The 9,078-nt window shown below is 40.2% G+C and overlaps 1 protein-coding gene and 1 pseudogene across 1 annotated transcript; both read right to left on the bottom strand.

Moving 5' to 3' along the window:
* Positions 1 to 273: 273 nt before the first annotated feature.
* On the bottom strand, positions 274 to 5,911 carry LOC114075634. Its single transcript, XM_027914084.1, is given in 4 exon segments — positions 274 to 1,377; positions 1,456 to 1,760; positions 1,763 to 2,969; positions 3,073 to 5,911. Coding segments are annotated over 4 exon segments (5,265 nt in total). The 5' UTR covers positions 5,752 to 5,911; the 3' UTR covers positions 274 to 303.
* A 594-nt stretch (positions 5,912 to 6,505) lies between these two features.
* Positions 6,506 to 9,078, bottom strand: part of LOC107029709 — a 3,651-nt pseudogene continuing 1,078 nt past the window's right edge.

Raw genomic sequence — 9,078 nt, forward strand, 5'->3', positions numbered from 1 at the left:
AACAAGATTTCATTAAAAATTATGAACCTACATAATGTTCTATTATTCCTATTTAACTATTTCCTAATGTAGTAAATACAAAGGCTAAAAGATCACCAGTCAAAATGATGAACCTACAAAATGTGCTACAGTGTTTGGTACGACAGAAGTCATTTTTTCGGGAAAATGTTTTTCATGAGGATATTATTTTCTGGTGTTCCTTTACCCAAAAGATAATTTTCTCCTAGGAAAACATTTTCCATCAAAAGAAGAAAAATGACTTCCGTCATACCAAACATGTCACGATCTTGATTGTATTTTCGCCTATTTTACGAGCTCTCCCTTCATGGCAAGAGAGAGATCTCCAAGAGTACCTTTAGTGTCAATAGTTACCCCTGGCATTGCCACAGCTCTGCTTCCCACATAGCCACTTTCTCCAATCTTGATTTTGCCATACTTCACTTTGCCTCCTTCACCTTCATATATGTGCCCAAAGAGCAAAGCTTCTCTCTCGATCGATCCATACTTGTCGATTCTCACCATTTCAGGATTCAAAACTGCTCCCATGCTGTCGATGTACGTGCCTTCGTCCCAAGCAACTTCTGATCCCATAAGCTTCATCCAAATTCCAAATAATAACGATCCACTTGTCATTTCCATGAAATAGTCTCCCACTAGTGTCCTTATTGCTTGCCAAATCGTATCGCTGAAGATCCCTTTACTCCAAATTAGCTCACTTTCGCCGTCTTTCTTGATTCCTACAAGAATCCATTTTGCAAAAGCACATAGAATTCCACCTAGAAGTCCTGTCACAACCCAAAACAAAGGTAGCAGCCAATGCTTTTGGACTTTTATGGTATCCGACGTGTAGAAAAGAAACTTCAATGGAGCAAAGATTATGAATCCCATGAGGAAATATGGAAGAAATGTTTGCAAGAACGGTTGAACGGATATTAGCCACATTGTCACGTACCAAGATCTTGCTAGCGTGACGACTTTGGTAGTATCCTTTTTCTCCAATGTCGATGCAAGGGGACAGCCGGTGAAGTCCATTTTCACATCAGATTGATCTAAGAAGATTCTCCAAGCTTCTGGGAGAGGTTTTCTGTTTCTCAGGTACTGGCATATGTCGTAAACGACTGAACGTCCGTGGTCCATGGACGCGCTTTGATTGCATGATGTTGCTCGAATGACATCCACTTCATGACATTTGAGATATGGATTGAACTCTAGCTCTTCTGATTCTTCTTTGGTTAGTGTTGCATCAATAGTTATGTCTCCTATATCAATATAAGGAAATTCAATCTCATCCCATGGCTTGGTGCAATCAAGAGCTGCCTCCCGAGTCACTTCATCCTCCGGTATTGATCGCATTTGTAGTTGTAGAACATAACGGACCTGTTCATTCTCAAGATTTACGAACCACTTTGAAAATCCAAAAGACTCGAACGTATTTAGTAAAATTCATTGTTTTACCTTCTCGGGTGTGTGCAGACGATGTTGGAAATCTTCATCAAGGAAGCGTAATGGACGGTTGTCATTCTCATCTCTTGGAATTGCACCGGTCTCTGGTGGAAGTACGCCTCTAGGCTTCACCTCACCAGAGTCCTCACCGATGTTGTTGTCAAAAGGCCTTAACTTGAATTTGACATACATCTCTTGATCATTTTTGAATCTGAAAAGCCTGCAAATGTTTGAATAGTAATGCAGCTCGGTGTAGGAGTCTGCCTGTCGAAGAGAACCCCACATTGCATCCCGGATATGTGGAGCATGCTTCACTGTTCTTCCCGTGCTGCTGCTCCACAAACAAGCCATGTTGCAAAGTCACCTATCGTCCGAGTATGAAATGCCTTACCAGTCTTTAGTGTCAGATCAAGAATTGAACTGTTCTCATCAGTTCCATTTGATAAGATCCTTATTGCTGCACCACGCGGATCAAGTCGTGCATCATCATCAGAACTCAAACAATTACTGTGCCTCATAATAACTCGGTATGTCATGCCAGGACTGAAAATCTTGTGATCTGCAAAACCTGGGATGTCATTGTAGAGGCTTAAGCATCCCTTTCCTGCAGCACCGATTCGATGGAAGAATCTCGATTTCACTTTAAGAGTTGAAGCAGCAAAATTTGCAGCTAGATTTCCAAGCACCTTTTTATATTTCAAGTCCATCTCCTCGATTCGATCATCCAACGAGTAAGACTTGCTTTTGACCAAAACTGGATTTTTGGAGCCAAGAAAGACACCACCATGCTGAAGTACTGAGTTCATGGGAGCAACTGAGATTGCACCAAGAATAACATCCTTCTCAATGACAGAACCTGGGAGAACAAGACCCTGACTACCGATAACCGAGTTATCTTGAATCTCAATTTTACTAGACACATAGTCACTAGAGGTATATATTCCGGGAACGATTCTACTGAAGTCCCCTAAATGCGCACCATTGCCTATTGAGATGAGGTTTGGTTCTGAAATGGGGTTAATGGCTCTGATGGAACAATGTTGGCCAATTTTTGCACCTAATCGACGTAAATAAATGCAGAACAACTCTGTTCCAGATATGAATTTTGTGAATCTTATGTGACATGCAACGTTGACACGATGGACAAGACAAGTCTTCATCATGTCCATTTGTCCTTTTTGATGGACAACATGGTTTACCAAACAAGTGAATAAGCTAAGGATAAGACCATGACATATGTAAAAAATGGCAATAGTGGTAGCAAAAGTGAATGAACCTGAAGGGGAATTGTCAAACAATGTTGCATATGTGACGATCGTGTATGGAAACCAATGAAAGGCTCCAGCTAAGCAAAAGAACCTGAAATGTTTTAGTGAAGGTGTGTTTTGCCATAGCGAAAGGTAGATGAAGTAAGAAACAGCTGCCGATAAGCTGCTGAGAAAGCCGACCATGTATATGGAGAATAGTTGACTGATATGTTCATGATTTCCATGACTCCCCTTCATGCTCTTTCGTGTCGATTTGTCCTGTAATCATGATAGAAAACAGGAAATATGTTAGTCTAAAGCTTTTTTCAAGAGTCCGAGCAACTTAGTTGATGAACTTTTCTTTATTTCTAATTCTACTGACCTTTTTGGTGCTTGTAGCCTTAACACATTTAACTGCAGGCTTGCTGGTGTTGAGAGCAAGCAGATGAGTACCATCTTCCACAATGCTTCCTCTTTGAACAACAGCATAAGGACCAATCGACGATTTTTGGCCGATTCTTATCGGGTTGAAACTCAAGACACCATTTTTCACTTCATGACTTTGAAGCAATACTCCTTCATTGATCACAGCTTGCTCTCCAATAGAAACTAGTGATGGATCTGTGATGTCGACAGTATCAAGAATAGCAGATGATGCAATATTTGCCCCGAGCATCTCGAACCAATAATTGATGAATACCGTTCCTCTCAAATGCACTGCTAAGACTTTTGAAGATATTTCTTGAGCCTTATAAAGTGCCCACCACTTGACAAAATCAACAGACCAGATGGACACCTCAGGGTTCAACATATAGTTTGGTTGTAGAAATGACTTTCCAAGAAAACCTATGCATATGTTGGTCGAGACGATGCATAATATCCACGAAAGTGGAGCACATACTAAGGAAACAATGTAACCAAACCAAGGGGCTGATTGTATCAGCATTTGGCATGCAGAAATGAAAAATTCGAAAGTGGAAACTGATATGCACGCAGGAAATATCAGCATGAAAGAGACATAAGCAAGAGCTAAAAGTTGGAAAAACCAGATAACAAGCTTATGAGAATAAGAAAACTTGAGATTGGTACTCATGGTTGAGCTCATCTTGCTTTCACAAGAACCGGAGGTAGTTGTCACCAACTCGGGGCGGGATTTTCTCAAAAGGTCTTCAGCAAAGTCTGCTAAGTCTTCAATGCAGGTTGCTGAAAAGATGTCTATCGCTCCAACTGGAACTCCGAGAAAGTTTGAAATTTTCTGAGCTGCTCGAACAACGCCAATTGAGTCGACACCATAAGACACCAGACTCTCAGTGATGGAGATTTTAGACTTGGGAACCTCTGTCATCTCATAGAGCAGCTCCTTCAGAAATTCTATGATCTGTCCCTTGCTAATTTTATCATTTCCCGGAGCTAAATTTCTTGTGATTTGTGGTACGGAACCATCTTTAGACTCCCTTGATGATTTTTCTCCATCGGTTGCATCTTCCACCACACTCAATGTTCCATCAATAAATCTTTTAGCTACTTCAAATCTCCTGATTTTCCCTGACGTGGTCTTACTAATGGACCTCGGTTTGATAGTCACAATGGAGGCAATAGATATACCATGTTCTTCTGCAACACGAGTACAGATACGTTCAATAACTTCACAAGGAAGTGATTTATAAGCTTCTGCGACTACAACCAATCCAAGTTGATCAGAACCTTTAGGAATTGATATCCCTTTTGACATTAGTACCTCATCAGGTATGCCAACCACCGCGCAGCAGCCAGGACGTAGAAGGTCAGATGTTTTTTCAACTGTTTTCTCAACATCAGCGGAATATATGTTTCTTCCAGCAACTATTATGAGATCCTTTATCCTCCCCGTAATGAACAGTTTTCCATCAATGATTCTACCTAAATCTCCGGTCCTTATGTACTTCTTCCCCGGTTCGGTAAGAAGTTCATTCTCAAATGTTTTTATGCTCAACTCCTCCATCCCCCAATATCCAGCTCCTGCACTCAAACTGCTAATCCATATCTCCCCTTCTTTGGTGGAATCACCATGCTCTTTACCAGTGTCAGGCTCGACGATTTTGATTTCGACGTCTGCAGTGTATACATTAGCATAGCCACAGCAGACTTTCCCCTGCCAATCAACCAAAATTGGCAAGCCTTCTCCATATGCACTGTTCACATATACACAGTTTTCTGCAAGGCCATATCCTGGTGCCATTACTTCTTGGGAGAGTCCGAAAGGTTCAGTCAACTCAATGAACCTTTTGACAGTTGTTTCTCTTACTGGTTCAGCAGCAACCATAAGAAAAGTCATGGAGGAGAGATCGAGATTCTGCACTTTGTTAGACTCTAGTCTCCGTACGAGGAGTTCGAATGCAAAGTTCGGGCCAGCACCATGAGTAGCATGGTATTTGCTCATTGTCTGCAGCCATAAGAGGGGGTTCTTGATGAATGTTATCGGAGAAAAGAGTATCGCGGAACCTCCACTTACTAGGCAAGTGAGAAGTCCTCCAATAAGTCCCATGTCATGATACTGTGGTAGCCAGCTCACTAGTATCGTCCTCGTTGTGGCCCGATATCTTCTCTGCATCAACTTCACATTATGAATGATTCCTCTATGAGTAATCATAACTCCTTTAGGATCACTAGTTGAACCAGAAGTGAACTGGAGAAAACACAAATCATCCAGCAAAGGTTCGCGGTCTTCTTGAGCTACTCCATTACTGAACTTAAAAATTTTGCTTCTCTTGATCCATAAGTCGGTGTATAACCAAGGCAGGTCCGGCCAGCTACCGGATGATCTCCCATTGCCTCTACCAAATACCATGTTCTTTGCAGAAATGGCTTGAACCATAAGATGGTATTTAGACGTTGATAACATCGCTACAGCATTGCATGTTTTAGCAATGTTTGCAATATGCAAAAGTGCTTGTCCACCTCCCTGTGTTGGATCAGGAGGTATGGCAGGTACCGGTATGACTTCAGCTCTCAGACACCCTAAAAAGGCATCGATGAAGTCAAGGCCTGGAACGTAGATTAACAGAACTCTATCACCAGGCATGATGGTTGGTTTGTGGCGTGTTAACAGTTTCTGAGCTATAGTTGAAGCATTTGAGTGAAGTGTTCTATACGTCCTCTGATCTGTCACATCTCCTTTCTCATTGATCCACGTATATACCGTCTTATCCTGAGACAAATGATGAGTTCCCCAGTATCGCAAGTATCCATCCAGGGAACACAAATCCGGAAGACTGATCCCGGAGGATTCATCTAGTTGTCTCGAAGCAAGGATACAATCTGATTTCAGTGGCAGTAACCTCTGCAAAAGCAAAAAAAAAATCATCTAAATCAATATATTCATCATATAGAAGTTAGATTAACACCCTATCATAGTCTCTTGAAAAAATATTGGTTAGACCAAAATCATGATAAGAGATCAACTAAGCTCGACAAATCAAATACTCCCTCATTTTCAATTTGTTTGCCTGCTTTTGACTTGACACGGAGTTTAAGAAAGTAAAGAAGACTTTTAAATCTTGTTGTCGTAAACTAAATATATGTAGAATGCACCAAAACCATGAAAAGAGTACTATATACTAAACTCAACAATGCAAATACAACATATAGTGCAACCAAATAACATCAATTGATGAATATCTCCGGGTAGAGACCGCAGCTTAGGCTCGGATGATTCAGTTAAGTGAGGTTGCGATTCAGGACACTATTAGTCCACTATGTCCCTTGAAATGAAACCCGAATTTGAGTTTTGTTACACAATTTGACCATGTAAGCCCACGATTGACTTTGATAGGGTATTAAATTATGAAATCGAGGAACTGTAATCCGATCCATAACATCAAAAAAAAAGTATATCTGAACTCTGAAGTAGCCTACCTTAACATATGGGAAGGCTGGTATAGGATTATTACTAGCGAAATGCTTGTGCATTAGAGCCATGGCGTAAGATGCATTCCTTTCTGTCAACTCGAATGCCATCAACCCGCCAACATAATACGTGTTTTGTTGACCTTGTAGTTGATTTTCCACTTTCTCATAAAAGCCTTCCTTCATATCTGTCATTTCGAAGCACACAATCAATAGAACGATAATAGTTCAAATCTTAAAATGAAAAGATATTAGTTATACACGCTGACAATATAAAAGATTCAGAGTAGTTTAGCCATAGACTTATAAGTGATTCATGATTGTGAGTGCATAAAACATAAACTGAAATGAAAATTCCGCAGTCTTTTCAGGAGTACCTTGGCTGTTAACATGAGGGAAATATTTGAACTTTCGTTGCAGAACGACTTTTTCAACAAAGCCTCCCATACTTTCAACAGCTTTTATGAGGAGCTCGGTGACCTTTAATCCTACTATGTCGACCGAGTTACCATAAGACCAAAACAAGAAGACGTTCGTGTCATTGTAAAATCTCTGCATTGCAACTGGATTCCCGATGGCTTTTGGATCATCCATGAACTCAGCAAAGTAGTAAAAACCCATCGGTATATGATCAAATCCAGTTATCTTCAAGACTGTGGTGTAATAGTCAATAGTTTGTACTTTACCGAACAACTCCTCCTCGAGGCTATTCATGTCGATTCGTCTGCTGTTGCTTACTGCACAAAGGGATCAGTAACAGGTAATATATAGGAAAATTCACAGTAATAAAGTTAGTACTTTTAAATATTATTTGAAGGTTTACTACTCGTGACTCGGAAATTATTTGGACTTCTAAGGAGATATGTTACTTGGACTCTGCAAAATGTTGCTGCATCCGTGTCCGATTCTCTAAAAATGTGCTACTATTGGAGGATCTAACATGCACCTGACGGCATTTTGCAGAGTCCGAAACATATCTTAGTAGAATGGCTTAATACTTTGAGGGCTTTACGCCAAATTCCATGAAGTACTATGAATAAAATCATTAATAGAACATCATATATTATAATTCGGGAACAGAAAGACCGGTAAAACAACAGTAGCCATCGATATGATTTTCAATCAAGATCGAAGGTCAAAATGAAATATGTGTTTATGTTAACAGAAATCTTACTGACCTGATGCATTTGATGAATCTGGAGACCGATAAAACTTCCCATTGGTAAAAGGAAAAGAACCAGATACAACAATTTTGTCGAACTCCAACGTTTTCGATTCACCATCAGTCTCATCTTTAACATCAACGTGAACGCCTAATGAGTCGCGCTTAAGTGACACTACTTCATTGTTGCAGAGCAATGTAACAGGTAATCGCTCACTCAGCTTCTTCCAAACGCTTGTATAGCCTCCTTTAAATCGTTGAATCTTCCCGGCCATGGAAGTTCTAATGAACTCGTGGAGATACGCATATGGCATGTCTTGCACAAACCCGTATCCAGAAGCAGTGTAGCCATAAGCCACTGCTTTCGGAACTGATTTCAATCCGTTGTCCTTAAGAAATGCAGGACATAAGTCAGCTGCTTCCTCACTCACAGCATGCACACCAATTCTGCCAGAAGCCTTAACCTCATCCTGCAACAACCAGAGGATATCCATCAAGATTTCTAACAATATGAACCTTACGATAAGAATGACCTCGACCGAGTTTAACTCAACCCCGATAACTAGCTAATGAAGTGAGGAACATCTGAATTGCAACATCCCACATGACACGTGTTCAAAACCTATGTTGCTCGGACACTCCTCCAAATAAAGTAGTGCATTTTTGGAGGATCCGACACACATCCAGAGCAACATAGTTTAAAAACACAAGATTCAAAGGGCATTCAGTACATTACACACATCTTTATATACGACCACAAGATTCAAGTCTTTTTACTTATTTGAACTACGTGTTCGGTCAAACTAAGACGCATAAAATGAAAACGAGCGAGTAATAAGTAATAACTAACCTGGAGCTTCAAGGTGAGAGGAATGACTGATACATAATCTTGTACAACTTCCATGTCATTGTATTTCCCAGTAGAGTCAATGAGAGCAAACTTATGGTTGTCCATTTCCTCAACTTCAGCTCTGATTTCTCTTGCTAGATGAAATATTGTTGGAGCACTATTTGCAGCAAGAAGTTGTCCTCCCAAGTCGTAAATATTTCCTGGACTCGTAACACGTATGTTTAAGAGTTTAACTTATTTACACTGATAGTGTTCAAAAGGATGTTATGACGGTAACTAAAAGTAGCTACATGTAACCTACATAAGAAAAATGGGACTAGTAACCTTCATGAAGATACGACTACGTGTACTTGTTATGTACGTACGTTCAACACGTTCAAATAAATTAATAGTGGAAAAATTCTTTATACTGTTAGTGTATAGAATTAAAATCGTTCCATAAAATCTTTAGTGTGACAACATACTATATTTATAAACTACCCCCCCCCCCC

The sequence above is a fragment of the Solanum pennellii genome, chromosome 1 (assembly GCF_001406875.1).
Source record: "Solanum pennellii chromosome 1, SPENNV200".
NCBI lineage: Eukaryota > Viridiplantae > Streptophyta > Magnoliopsida > Solanales > Solanaceae > Solanum > Solanum pennellii.